Source organism: Oncorhynchus keta, chromosome 14 (assembly GCF_023373465.1).
Source record: "Oncorhynchus keta strain PuntledgeMale-10-30-2019 chromosome 14, Oket_V2, whole genome shotgun sequence".
Classification (NCBI taxonomy): Eukaryota; Metazoa; Chordata; class Actinopteri; order Salmoniformes; family Salmonidae; genus Oncorhynchus; species Oncorhynchus keta.
In genome coordinates, this window is record NC_068434.1 from 55,249,860 (window position 1) to 55,265,337 (window position 15,478).

Here is a 15,478-nt window from a genome sequence, read left to right on the forward strand (position 1 = left end):
CAGGAACGCTCAGTCGCGAGGTAATTGGGAAATTAGGCCTAATTGCTCGTCAGGCAGAGCGGATTCACCTCTCGCTGGTTTTTGAGGTAGGGATCAGCCTCGGCTCTCATCGCCGTTGACAACGCCTCATAAGCGGGATTGATTGTCACCTCTGCGTTGTTTTCAACTTTTTCGATGGGAGAGAGAGAGGAAGTCCATTAAAACAATCAAAGAAATGAAACTTAAAAACATCTCAGATTTTGTTCTGTTTGGAAATGTCTGGTGAGTTGAGGTTTCAACGTTATAAAGCCTGAGATCACAGGTTGCATTGGCAGCACTGCTCTTACCTGAACCCAAGTCTCTAGAATGTTTAACTTTCATAATCCTGACAGGTACACTCTGCCTGAACAAAACAAATCAGCAGCCTCTTAATACAGACTATACAACTATACAAACCTGATAAATATACTGTCTAAAACTACTAATGATGAATTGCTCAACACAAACTACTAAAACTAAACCTAATTTTGTTAACAATGACTGCCTTTATTCCAGACCATAGGTTGGCCTTCATTCAACTGGATAAGAGGACTGTTGAAATTGAGAAGTGAGTTAGACTAGGCAGGTTAGTCGCAGTGAAGCTCTGGGAGCTCCGTAAGATAGAAAAAAAATCTTCTTGACTTTATGATACATATAAAAAATTTCAAGAAAACACTAGAAGGAATCAACGTTCTTCAGCTCTGGAAGGGACTGAAAAATAATTACTTACTTGGAATACGATTACAAAAAACATAAGATACTGTTTAAATTCTATAAAAAAATCTTACAGATACTGTTTTTTTTACAGATAATGTCCCGTACAGAAAGTAAAATGGAAGAATGAAAAAGTGAAAAGGAAACGCTTCCAAACTGGGATAAATAGGCTTAATTCCAGCTTAATCAGCTCAAAGCTTCAATACTGTAACGTGAAACACCAAAGACTGAAGCAGAGTACAGGCTTAGTTAACCATGGTGGGTAGCCAAAAATAAGACCCCCACGAGGCTGCTACACACCAATACTACAGCCCACCCACCTCTGCATAGGTTAGGGAGAGAGAGAGGGAGGGAGAGAAATAGAAGGCGAGAGAGAAATAAAAGGCGAGAGAGAAAGAGAAGGTGGGAGAGAGGCCAGGAGGGAGTGAGAAAGGGGGACGTTGAATGAGAGAGGAGGACTTATGGGGACGACGACGACACACAAACTGCGAAAATGGGACAAATCAAATGAGCGCTTTTTATTTTCATCAGCGTTTAGCCTTCGGCCCGGGATCTGTCGGGGATAAGTGATGACAGTGGGCTTTCCGGCGGCCCGCTCTGGAATGCCGCCACATTCCGGACCCCCGTTCCCAGGGAAGAGGGGGAGAAAATTAATAATTATCATCACGGATAACACCAACAGGGAGCAATTCATCATCACTCCCCTTTTGCCCGACCGCGTGTCGGCACGCCACGTGGCTCAACCAGATACTATTATACAGCAGGGGGGGAGGAGTGTGAAAGGGGGGGACGGGGGGAGTGGAAAGGGGGGAAGGGAGGGAGAGCTAATACGCTTTTGATGGGGTTTATCCAGGCGTGGAGGTTTCCTCCACAACTAACTCACGGGAGGGTTAGTGTGAATGTGCCCCTCCTCCTATCCACCCTGCTCTCCAGGCCCCAGTCTGCTTGGTGTGTAGTGCTGAACACAGCGCACCTACCTCCCTACTCTACTCAGGCCTGCTCCCATCTCCCACTGTTCCGCCGCAGTGCCTGCACACATACACACACACACACACATTGGGTAGAGAGCAGGAAATGTGCGATTCCAGTGGCTCTCACACATTCTGAAGTGAGTATTGAGGAGAATGAGCAGTTTGTACTAGATTAATACTTGGACCAACAATGTCAAATTACTTAGTATAGGTTCAGAATGTGTGAGAGCCACTGGAATCGCACATTTCCTGCTCTCTACCCAATGTGTGTGTATGTGTGTGCATAACCAAAATGAAAATGTCTACTCTACTGGACCATTTTTAACAAGATACACATTAAGCTATAATGTTATTATTCAGTTGTCCTTTCAGTTATTCCCCATACTTGTTCTCAACTATTTAACACTGTACTTCATTATTCTAATGTGTGTATAACGTTGGTGTTCAGGGTGGCCAAACAAATACGCCAATCGCCAATTTTTGTTCTTGACAGATCATCACGAATAACACATTCTCTTCAGGAATTTTATTTGTATTTATTTTATCTTTATTTTACTAGGCAAGTCAAATTCACTAGGAACAGTGGGTTAACTGCCTGTTCAGGGGCAGAACGACAGATTTGTACCTTGTCAGCTCGGGGATTCGAACTTGAAACCTTTCGGTTACTAGTCCAACGCTCTAACCACTAGGCTACCCTGCCACCCCAAATACAGCCCATTCGGAGTTGATGATTCTTATTATGCATTAAGGTTGAACCAAAAGGAAACAATTAAACATGTGAAAGTGAATTAAAAATAATGTATGCTGATGCTAATATTATGTACAATATTAAATGATGTTTGCATATGATAACCTATATCTTTCATATGCCATAAACTATTGTTTTTTAACAGTTTCACTCAATTCATTCTAATTAACTTAATCATTATGACACACGCCTCACTATTGTCATTGGTTGCACTAATTGCACTGTTTGTCTACATAACCTGGTTCAAGAATTCATGACATCACCCTGAAGGAGGCACAGTGACGCCGAAACGTTGATGTTTTACCCCCAAAATTACTGGCCGTTTATATATGGATTGTGCGACTCAATTTTTATAGTTTACTAGCAATGAATTTCAAACACAGATTCAACCACAACGACCAGGGTCTGGATTCACAAAATACTAATTACAAACAAATAAAAGTTCCAAAAATGCAATTCCTCAAAATGTTCTTAGGAATTCATAGTTTTTAGGAACATCTTTCTTTTGAACTTAGTATATATCTTACGTGGCATTGACATTAGTGATTAGTGCTTGAAACCAATGGGATGATAGATATAATAAAATGGGCCAAATCCAATTTTTTTGCTTTATGTCTCAAGAATAAAACATTTTTAGTTGGCTCGCAAACACTTTACACACACAAAAAAACCTATATTTTTCACAAATTATAACCATCAGACAAGCTACAGCGAAACAAAAAATGGGTAACCAAGGAAAGTGCAATAAAAACTAAAGCAAACAAGAGCTTGACGTGATGGTGGAGGAAATAGCAGGCAGGAAAAGGTTGCTGTTGGAGAGACTTGATAACTGCGGGGTCACTGCAGAGACCAAAAAGAGAGGAAAGGCGAGAATGGTCGAGTCGGTCTACGCCGTCGGGTTTTTACATTTTTTATTTAACGAGGCAAGTCAGTTAAGAACAAAGTTTTATTTTCAATGACGGTCTACCAAAAGGCCTCCTGCGGAGCTGGGATTAAAAATGTTAAATAAAAATATAGGACAAAACGCACATGACGACAAGAGAGAGCACCACAGCACTACGTAAAGAGAGACCTTAAACAACAACATAGTATGGCATCAATACATGACAATACAACATGGTAGCAGCACAAAACATCGTACAAACATTATTGTGCATAGACAACAGCAAAGGGCAAGAAGGGAACAAGAGAGAACAATACATCACCCAAAGCAGCCACAAATGTCAGTAAGAGTGTCTTTGAATGAAGAGATGGAGAAAAAAAACTGTCCAGTTTTAGTGTTTTTTGCAGCTCGTTCCAGTTGCGAACTGAAAAGAAGAGCGACCCAGGGATGTGTGCACTTTGGGGTCCTTTAATAGAATGTAACTGGCAGAACGGGTGTAGTATGTGGAGGATGAGGGCTGCAGTAAGTATCTCAGATGGGGGGAGAGGGGCCTAAGAGGGTTTTTATAAATAAGCATCAACCAGTGGGTCTTGCGACGGTTATACAGAGATGACCAGTTTACAGAGGAGCATAGGGTGGCCGAATGGTAAAGAACATCTAGCTGCTCGAGAGCACCCTTACCTGACAATTTATAAATGATGTTTTCATAATCTAGCATGGGTAGGATGATGATAATAATAATATAATATGAATCAGGGTTAGTTTGGCAGCAGGGGTGAAAGAGGAGCCAAGTCCAAACCTAACCTTAGCCTGCAGCTTTGATATGTGCTGAGAGAAGGACAGTGTACCGTCTTGCCATATTTCCAAGTACTTGTATGAGGTGACTACCTCGAGCTCTAAACCCTTAGAGGTAGTAATCACACTGGTGGGGAGCGGGGCATTCTTCTTACCAAACCACATTACCTATGTTTTTGAGGTTTCAGAACAAGGTTAAGGGCAGAGAAAGCTTGTTGGACACCAAGAAAGCTTTGTTGTAGAGCGTTTAACACAAAATCCGGAGAGGGGCCAGCTGAGTATAAGACTATCATCTGGATCGAGCCTTGGGGCACTCCCTTGGTAGGTAGTGGCAGCACATGTTCTGAGTTAATGCAGTTAGAGAAGTAGTTAGCAAACCAGGCCAAAGACCCCTCAGAGACACCAATACTCCTTAGCCGGCCCACAAGAATGGAATGGTCTACTGTATCAACAGCTTTGGCCAAGTCAATAAAATAGCAGCACAACATTGCTTAGAATCCATGGAAATGGTGACATAATTTAGGACCTTTAAGGTTTGAGTGACAGATCCATAACCTGAGCGGAAATCATATTGCATACCAGAGAGAGTACTATAGACAAAAACAAAGTCAGTCAGTTGGGAATTAACACATTTTTCCAACACTTGATAAACACAGCAAAATATAAATGGGCTTGTTAGGGTCAGCATGGCAAGGGACAGGGAAGCCGTAAAAAAGAAGTTGGCTGAAAGAAGCAGGGAGTTGAAGACTGGAGGGGGGTATCGATCATTCAATTGGACCAGCTCAGGAGAAGGTGTTGTCCATGATAGGAGAGACTGTAGTACAGGGACTGCGCTCGGGCATCGACTCTGACTAATTAGCCAACATAGCTAACGACATTAACATTAACTAAGATAGCAAAGTTCTTCTTTGCAAATTGACGAGCTAATTCTAGCTATATAACACGTCTAAGATATTGTAATATATTCCTAATTACTAGCTAGCTAAATAATGCACATTTAATTTGTTTTCTTTAATTGTCTGGTAGCCAACTGTATCTGTGGCAGTGGCGCCAGAAAATGTTCATGGTTACAAGATTATCCAGTTGTGCAGCTAACATTACACTTGTTTACTTCTCTCATCATATCAAGCCTACAGCTCTTCAAACTTTGTTGTCATGCTGAAACAATGTTTTTAGACCTTCCAGAAATAACACTGGACATCATCCACATGCCCATGTGCCCAGATGTGGGAGCCATGGATCGTCATAATCATATGACAGAAGAACAAGCAGGGGTAGGTGTTTGTTTGATATCTCATTTAAAACGTTTATTATTATTCTATAATAGGCCTACAGCACATATCATTCCATAACAGATGAATTGTATTTTCTCAACAGATAATCACTGAAGGCACAGAGGAGCTACGCCTGTCTCAGATCCTTATCCATTATGACACCCCAAGGAGGCTTGCTGGTGTAGATGAGATGGTGGGTTTCCAGAGTACGCTCCTGGGGGAGGTCACGGCCATGCTCAGGGTGCAGGAGGAGCTGCTGAAGGTGGAAGGCGAGAGATTAGCCCTTGAGAAGGAGAAGTTAGCCTCGGAGAAGAAGTTTGCAATGGAGAAGCGAAGAAGACTTGAAGAATAATATTCTAAAATAATTCTGTTTCGATATCATACAAACCTTATGTTTTGTCATGTGAATCTCCTCCTTATGAGGTCATTTCTTGCTAGTAGGCCAGCATTACATCTACCAGAGGCAACATCCTGGTCAGGTACAGCTGGTGGAATGTCAGGTATATTGGGGTGTGGCATCCTGTGTTGTTTGCAGATGTTGTGCAAGGTACATGCTAAGCTTATGATTTTGCATGTTTTTTCTGGGCTGTATAAAATAACTCCCCAATAGCGGTCAATGCATCTGAATCTGGACTTTAGGACACCGATTGAGCTCTCTACTAAACTCCTTGTTTTCATCTGGGCATGGTTGTAGTTCTCTTCTGCATCGTTGTCAGTGTGTAGGATTGGTGATGCCAATGAGCCATGTTTTTTGTCCATAGCCACCATCACCTAAACTCCCCCTCCTGTACTCCCTGTTCGCCCTTGACTGCGTGGCCATGCACGCCTCCAACTCAATCATCAAGTTTGCAGACCACAACAGCAGTAGGCTTGATCACCAACAACGACGAGACAGCCTATAGGGAGGAGGTGAGAGCACTTGGAGTGTTGTGTCAGGAAAACAAAGGAGATGATCGTGGACTTCAGGAAACAGCAGAGTGAGCACCCCCCTATCCACATCGACGGGACAGCAGTGGAGAAGGTAGAACGCTAAGTTCCTCGGCGTACACATCACGGACAAACTAAAATGGTCCACCCACACGGACAGTGTGGTGAAGAAGGCGCAACAGCGCCTCTACTACCTCAGGAGGCTGAAGAAATGTGGCGTGTCACCTAAAACCCTCATAAACCTCTACAGATGCACAATTGAGAGCATCCTGTCAGGCTGTATCACCACCTGGTACAGCAACTGCACCGCCCACAACCGCAGGGCTCTCCAGAGGGTGGTGCGGTCTGCACAACGCATCACTGGGGGGCAAACTACTTGCCCTCCAGGACACCTACAGCACCCATTGTCACAGGCAGGCCAAAAAGATCATCAAGGACAACAACCACCCAAGCCACTGCCTGTTCACCCCGATACCATCCAGAAGGTGAGGCCAGTACAGATGCATCAGAGATTGAAAAACAGCTTCTATCTCAAGGCCATCGGACTGCTAAACAGCAATCACTAACTCAGAGTTAGGGCTGTCAACCAAAAAAAGATACAGCTTTTCTATCGATCTTCAAAAAGAACTAAATGGAACACAAAATCACTAATTCAACATGGTGGAGATAAAAACACAGTAGGCATAAGGCACAGTATGTGGGTACGTGTGGTTGTATTGAGATGGATGGTGTGGTGTGTGTTTTTTGGTGTTTGGGAAAGTGTGGCGTTGAGTGAGAATGGAAATGGAAATGGTTGCATTTCCCAGATGTATGTCTGTGAGCAGGGGTTGTGAGAGCTTTCTATTTTGTGCCGATGAGGGATATACATTTTATATTGAATTACACTTATTTATTGTCCTATCATGGTGGAACTACATTTTTAAAATACATTATACATCTAATGTATTTATTTATGGTCCTACATATACTGATGGAACAGTCCACAACCCAACACCTGCTTTTCTTAAAGTATGGGTCGCGACCCAAAGTGGGTCTCGGACCTGTTAATGGTGGGATGCGACGTGTCAGAGTAAATTTGTTATTATTTCATTAATTACTGGAATTGATTTGGCCAAGTGCATCTGTGCTCTCTGTTCAGTGCGCTCTCTGCTTAGCAGCGGCCTCTGCTCAGTTTGGCAGCTACGCGAGTTGTAGATGCCTGTGTGCTTCACGGATCAACTGATCTTTTTTTCTACAGTTTTCTTGAAGATCACTCCACGACATACGATGCAGCGCTGTCGTTCAGCAGCAGATGATGCACTGTCAGCCAATGACGTGTCCTTCCCTCTCGCCATCACTCACCACTGTCATCAAATGGACTCATGCTATTGCCTCAAGTTCTGACTGAGCTCAATTGTTATGAAACGCAAATACAGGGATGGGTTTCTCTCGCTTTCATACAAACTTTGAGAAATAACGTGGAAAGCGCACACAAATTAATAAAACAATAGGTCCTGACAAAACATCCACTGCATGATGGTAAACCCAGGGAGTTCTTTCAGAACAGGGCAGAATGCTTCAGGAAACAGTGTTGACAGCGGAAAAGTAAGTAAACTAGCAAGGCATTGTTGTCATTTTATAACAGGTGATGATCAGCAGAAATAAAGGAGTACTATCTCTCATAGTAGTAGATGTGAGCTTCTCTTTCAAACAATCCCCTGGCCTTGTACACAGCTAATAGCTAACATTAGCCAAACAGGCTAGCTTGTTACTGATGGTGCAACCCTTAGTAACAGTACAGATTAAGATGAAAAATGATCAGGCCTACTGTACATTTTCCTGTAGAAATTATTATTGAAAACTAGTCTAAGTTGGAACTTGCTGTTAAAATACAAGTAATAATTAGTATTCTGAACTGGAATAAACTGATTGAAGCAAGCTATTTTTTTAGGCAAACACTCACACAGTTCTGGGATGCAGCAGGAAGCGGTCTCCTGTCTGACTGCGAAAGCAGTAGATGTTCTGATCCAGTTTGGCACCACATACCTATCTATGCAAGTCAGGGGTCTCAACTCTGACATACTCAAAAAAAATCAAGAACGGAAACAGTCTTATCGCGGAGTATGCCCGCCGCGTTGCACTGTCAAAAACTGAGCCCAGAACAGACATGCTTGTTGAAAACTTCAACCAGCCACTCATTAGGACTGTTTGTGTGTGTTTTCTGGTCTACATCTGTGTCATGTGATCAATCAGTTTATTCTAGTTCAGAATAAAAAAATATGCATTGTATCTTAACAGCAACAGTTCCAACCTAGATTTTCTTGTAACAATTTATACAAGTAAGATCTATAGTAGGCCTGTTTATTTTCCATCTGTACTGTTACAGGGTTAGGGTTACACTATCAAAAAGCCTGTGTGTGTGTGTGTGTTATGTTATTCATCTGTGTGATGTGATCAATCAGTTTATTCCAGTTTAGAATGAAAATGAATTATTGTAACAGTTCCAACCGAGACAGAAATGTAAGAGTGTTTTTAATGGTGGAAAATAAACATCCATGTATATTTATAAAGACAATTATTTTTTTATTTTTTTGTTTTTTTGTCTATATTGCATTTGTTTTAGGCATAAGGGCAATGAGATGTACCAATATTTATGTATAGTTGCATATTTTCCTAAGCTTTGGTCCGAGGAAAATACAACATTTCTAATTTGGGTCCCAGGCCGAAAAAGTTTAAGAACCCCTGCCCTAGACACACACCTGAACGTCCCAGACACTAAGGAGAAGTCCCTATCTGTTTTATGGGCCTGCTGTAAGCAGCCTGTACGGAGCCAAAATACAGTCAGAGACCTTCTAGAGCAGCACCGCCCCCTCAAGATTCTGAACCTGCCTGGCAGGGTTGGTCCTGCAAAGTCAGAGCCCCCTGATGGGAGAACATAATATACAAGGAAATTCTCAAAGCTGCTGAGAACCTTGACGAAACTGTATCTAGCCGGTGGGGACTCCGGTGGGGTGCCCCCACCCAGGCAGTGGCAGTGCTGGCAACACTAGCTGTAGTAACCCATGGGGAGGGGGTCACACTCGGACATTCAAAGAGGGGGCATATTATGGTGGCAGATAATCAAAGGGCTGACTGCACAGAGATTCTTGGGAATATGGTTACTACGGGGGACCATGTCTGGGTGTTTCAGGGGAAAGGGGGTATATCTGACCTCCGTCACCTAGGACATGACAATGGTTTATCAAATCTTCTCATTCCTGGCCATTTTTTGATCAGTTTTGCAGGCCTTCTCAAACAGTGCAACTGTATATGCATTGGTAAATCAAGACCTTTCTTGAGCTGGGCTCTGGGATAGTGCAACTGAATATGAGTCTATGGTTGTTGTGGGGGAAAGGGGTTGAGTGTGTGTGAGTGTGTATCCCACAACTGTTGCAAGGGAGTAAAATATGTTAAAGACGATATAAGATGAATCACAATAATTGTTTGCTAAAACAATAACTGCTTGCCAAAATGTACTTTCGGAAATGGCGAGACTGGAGAGAGGTAAAAATCCTTTGCATAAACTGCCTACATTACAACAAATATGAATGGCTAATTATGGAAAATAAAATAAACAGGATTATATATATATATATATATATATATACACTTTTTTTTATGCCTCTATATAATACAAATCAAGTTGAGGGAGATGTAAAATGCATTTGGCGGTTGATCCGCTTCTGTTCTGTGGGAGGCACTGTGTGCTCTTTTCGAAGGATGGGTCCCGGTCTTTCCGGGCCATGGGATCTGAGGGGGTCGGGGGCGGTCTGCCGGCATTGGGATAACAACCCAAATCGGGGTGAGGAGTTTTAGCAGGTGGAAGAGTGGGGACCAATTGGAGGTTTACTTAGTAGCAATGCAAATATCTTGGTACAGCTACAGTTGAAGTCAGAAGTTTACATACACTTAGGATGGAGTCATTAAAACTCGTTTTTCAACCACTCCACAAATTTCATGTTAGCAAACAATAGTTTTGGCAAGCCGGTTAGGACATCTACTGTGTGCATGACATGTCATTTTTCCAAAAAATGTTTAAAGAGAGATTATTTCACTTACAATTCACTGTATCACAGTTCTAGTGGAGTGTTACGTTTACATTAAATTGACTGCGCCTTTAAACAGCTCGGAAAATTCCCGAAAATGATGTCATGGCTTTAGAAGAATATGATAGGCTAATTTACATCATTTGAGTCAATTGGAGGTGCACCTGTGGATGTATTTCAAGGCCTACTTTCAAACTCAGTGCCTCTTTGCTTGACACCATGGGAAAATCAAAAGAAATCAGCCAAGACCTCAGAAAGAAGGTTGTAGACCTCCACAAGTCTGGTTCATCCTTGTGAGCAATTTCCAAACGGCTGAAGGTACCACGTTCATCTGTACATACAATAGTAAGCAAGTATAAACACCATGGGACCACACAGCCGTCATACCACTCAGGAAGGAGATGCGCTCTGTCTCCTAGAGCTGAACGTACTTTGGTGCGAAAAGTGCAAATCAATCCCAGAACAACAACAAAGGACCTTGTGAAGATTCTGGAGGAAACTGGTACAAAAGTATCTTTATCCAGAGTAAAACAAGTCCTGTATCGACATAACCTGAAAGGCCGCTCAGCAAGGAAGAAGCCACTGCTTCAAAACCGCAATAAAAAAGCCAGCCTACGGTTTGCAACTGCACATGGGGACAAAGATTGTACTTTTTGGAAAAATGTCCTCTGGTCTGATGAAACAAAAATATAACTCTTTGGCCATAATGACCATCGTTATGTTTGGAGGAAAAAGGGGGATGCTTGCAAGCGGAAGAACACCATCTCAACCTTGAATCACGGGGGTGGCAGCATCATATTGTGGGGGCGCTTTGCTGCAGGAGGGACTGGTGCACTTCACAAAATAGATGGCATCATGAGGATGGAAATTATGTGGATATATTGAAGCAACATCTCAAGACATCAGACAGGAAGTTAAAGCTTGGTCATAAATGGATCTTCCAAAGGGTCAATGACCCCAAGCATACTTCCAAAGTTGTGGCAAAATGGCTTAAGGACAACAAAGTCAAGGTATTGGATTGGCCATCACAAAGCCCCGACCTCAATCCCATAGAAAAGTTGTGGGCGGAACTGAAAAAGCGTGTGTGAGCACGGAGGCCCACAAAACTGACTCAGTTCCACCAGCTCTGTCAGGAGGAATGGGCCAAAATTCCTTCAACTTATTGTGGGAAGCTTGTGGAAGGCTACCCGAAACATTTGACCAAAGTTAAACAATTTAAAGGCAACGCTACCAAATACTAATTGAGTGTGTAAACTTTTCTGACCCACTGGGAATGTGATGAAAGAAATTAAAGCTGAAATAAATCACTCTCTGTACTATTATTCTGACATTTCACATTCTTAAAATGAAGTGGAGATCATAACTGACCTAAGACAGGGAATTTTTACTAGGATTAAATGTCAAGAATTGTGAAGGTTAAATGTATTTGTGAGGTTTTGTATTGTATTGTGAGGTTAAATGTATTTGGCTAAGGTGTATGTAATCTTCCGACTTCAACTGTAGGTGTTTCTTTTGTCCAGGTCGGAAAGGGCAGTGTGGAGTGCAATAGCGATTGCATCATCTGTGGATCTGTTGGGGCAGTATTGGAGTGGGTCTAGGGTTTCTGGGATAATGGTGTTGATGTGAGCCATGACCAGCCTTTCAAAGAACTTCATGGCTACAGACATGCGTGCATCGGGTTAGTGGTCATTTAGGCAGGTTACCTTCGTGTTCTTGGGCACAGGGATTATGGTGGTCTGCTTGAAACATGTTGGTATTACAGAAAATGCCAGTGAAGACACTTGCCAGTTGGTCAGCACATGCTCAGAGTACACGTCCTGGTAATCCGTCTGGCCTTGTGATTGTTGACCTGTTTAAAGGCCTTACTCACATTGGCTACGGAGAGCGTGATCTCACAGTCATCCGGAACAGCTGATGCTCTGATGCATGTTTAAGTGTTATTTGCCTCAAAACGAGCATAGAAGTAATTTAGCTTGTCTGGTACAACCTCATTGATGCCTGGCGAGCACATAATCCTAAATGAAGAGAGTACACTTTCTACTCATAGACGATTTCATACTATTATCTATATCTCTATTTACTTTAATCAAGAAAATAGAAATTCAACATATGAGCTTGTCTGATCACCCCACTTACTACTGCCAACTTCAAATGTCAGAATCTCCTAAAAGAGCCACAAGATGGCATTTCAAAGTTTCATTACTACAAACTCCAACATTCTGTGATCATCTTGAAATTGAACTAAATCGATAACCATAAAAAACAAAAATTCAGTTGACAACCCCCAGATTCTATGGGATGCCACCAAAGGTTTTGTTAAAAAAATAATTAAACTGACATTTGCATGTGGGTTGAATAAATCACAATTAAAGAAGATATCAGAATTGGAAATGTTGCATTCTCAACAAACACTCTTTTCAGACCAGGTAGCTATTACTCTTTCCAAAGTCAAGACAGAACTTAATAAGACAGAGGGCAAAATTAGACTCAACCATTACTTCCATGGTCCCAGTCATTTACTGGCCAACAAGCTACACAGTAATGATCAATTAGCTGATACAGCAACTATTGAGTCTGAAACAGGGGAATTACTATCAGAACCAATATTAATAAAGCAAAGATTCTCCTGCTTCCATAAATAACTGTACAACTCTGATTGTAAATACACCTCCTCGCTGGGAGCCCAAATCTCTCTCATTGAACTCAAAAGGGCATTGGATAGCATGAATAAAAGGCAAATAACCTGGATAGGTCTATTTAAAATGTAAGAATCAATTAAGTTAATTAATGCTCAAAATTATTACCACAGACTTTCACAAAGGTTCATCAGGAGAGATGTGAATACATCAAAAATTGTACTTTTATGTATTAAAAAATAATGTAAGGATGCCACCCAGTGTTCTCACTATCGCCCCCCATCTTTGATAGAAACAGATATTAAACTGTTTTCCAAAATGTTGTCGTCTTGAGACTGATTCAAATTGGTCCACACGGTCCTCCTTTGCTATTTTTATCTTCATACATGGAACACCTGGCCCAGGCAATTAGTAAATTGAAGGAATATACGCAGACAATATATTACAGTATAAACAGTATAGACAATGTATATTTTTATTTTTATTGATTAAGGATCCCCGTTAGCTGATTCCAAGGCAGCAGCTACTCTCTTCCTGGGATCCAGCAACATTAAGGCAGTTATATACCATTTTAAATATTACATGACATTTCATAACACTTTTCACAACACATTAAGTGTGTTCTCTCAGGCCACCAGTCCACTATCACAATACAAAATCCATGTGTGTAGTGTGTGTCTCTTCACAGTCCCCGCTATTCCATAAGGTGTATTTTTATCCGTTTTTTAAAATCGGATTTTACTGCTTGCATCAGTTACCTGATGTGGAATAGAGTTCCATGTAGCCTTGGTTCTATGTAGTACTGTGCACCTCCCATAGTCTGTTCTGGACTTGGGGATTGTGAAGAGACCTCTGGTGGAATTTCTTGTGGGGTATGCATGGGTGTCGAGCTGTGTGCTAGTAGTTTAAACAGACAGTTTGGTGCATTCAGCTTGTCACCATTTCTTACAAAAACAAGTAGTGATGAAATCCACTTTGAGCCATGAGAGATTTAAATGCACATTATTAATGTTATCTCTACGTGTACATTTAAGAGCCAGCCGTGCTACCCTGTTCTGAGCCAATTGTAGTGTTCCAAAGTCCCTCTTTGTGCCACCTGACCACACGACTGAACAATAGTCCAGATTAGACGTCGACCGATTATGATTTTTCAACGCCGATACCGATTATTGGAGGACCAAAAAATCCGATACAGATTAAAATCGGCCAATTTTTTATTTGTAATAATGACAATTACAACAATACTGAATTAACACTTATTTTAACTTAATATAAAACATCAATAAAACACATTTCGCCTCAAATAAATAATGAAACGTTCAATTTGGTTTAAATAATGCAAAAACAAAGTGTTGGAGAAGAAAGTCACATGTGCCATGTAGAATATGTGCCATGTAAAAAAAGCTAACGTTTAAGTTCCTTGCTCAGAACATGAGAACATATGATTGATTTGATTTGAAGTTGGTGGTTCCTTTTAACATGAGACTTCAATATTCCAAGGTAAGAGGTTTTAGGTTGTAGTTAATATAGTATTTATAGGACTATTCCTCTCTATACCATTTGTATTTCATATACCTTTGACTATTGGATGTTCTTATAGGCACTATAGTATTGCCAGTGTAACAGTACAGCGTCCGTCCCCCTCCTCGCCCCTACCTGGGCTCAAACCAGGAACACATCGACAACAGCCACACCCGAAGCATCGGTATCCATCGCTCCACAAAAGCCGCGGCCCTTGCAGCGCAAGGGGAATAACTACTCCAAATCTAAAAGCGAGTGACGTTTGGAACAGTATTAGCGCACACCCAGCTAACTAGCTAGCCATTTCACATTGGTTACACCAGCCATTAGGCTGATAGGCTTGAAGTCATAAACAGCGCTGTGCTTGCGAAGAGCTGCTGGCAAAACGCAGGTAAGTGCTGTTTGAATGAATGATTACGGACCTGCGGCAGAATGCTCTATCAAATCAGACTTAATTATAACATAATAACACACAGAAATACGAGCCTTTGGTCATTAATATGATCGAATCTGGAAACTATCATTTCGAAAACAAAACGTTTATTATTTTAGTGAAATACGGAACTGTTCGGTATTTTATCTAACGGGTGGGTGGCATCCCTAAGTCTAAATATTCTTGTTACATTGCACAACCTTCAATGTATGTCATAATTACGTAAAATTCTGGCAAATTAGTTCGCAATTAGCCAGGCAGCCCAAACTGTTGTATATACCCTGACTCTGAGTGCAATGAACGCAAGAGAAATTACAATTTCACCTGGTTAATATTGCCTGCTAAACTGGATTCGTAGTTATAACTAGTGATTATGATTGATTGTTTTTTATAAGATACGTTTAATGCTAGCTAGCAATTTACCTTGGCTTCTACTGCATTCGTGTAACAGGCAGGCTACCCGTGGAGTGCAATGGTTAGAGCGTTGGACTAGT

General features: G+C 41.6%; 1 protein-coding gene across 4 annotated transcripts in view; it reads right to left on the minus strand.

The window, feature by feature from the left end:
- The window catches only part of prmt3 (protein arginine methyltransferase 3), a 100,968-nt gene that overhangs the window by 30,008 nt on the left and 55,482 nt on the right, over window positions 1-15,478 (minus strand). Inside the window, exon 14 of one of the 4 annotated variants that reach the window (XM_035786484.2) lies at window positions 5,440-5,656. The exons of 2 other annotated variants lie outside the window; for them this stretch is intronic. In XM_035786484.2, coding sequence (XP_035642377.1) covers window positions 5,531-5,656 — 126 coding nt within the window. In that variant the 3' untranslated portion in view covers window positions 5,440-5,530. Of the gene's footprint in view, window positions 1-5,439; window positions 5,660-15,478 lie in introns of those variants that run through there. One more of the 4 variants, XM_035786483.2, reaches the window with a different exon arrangement.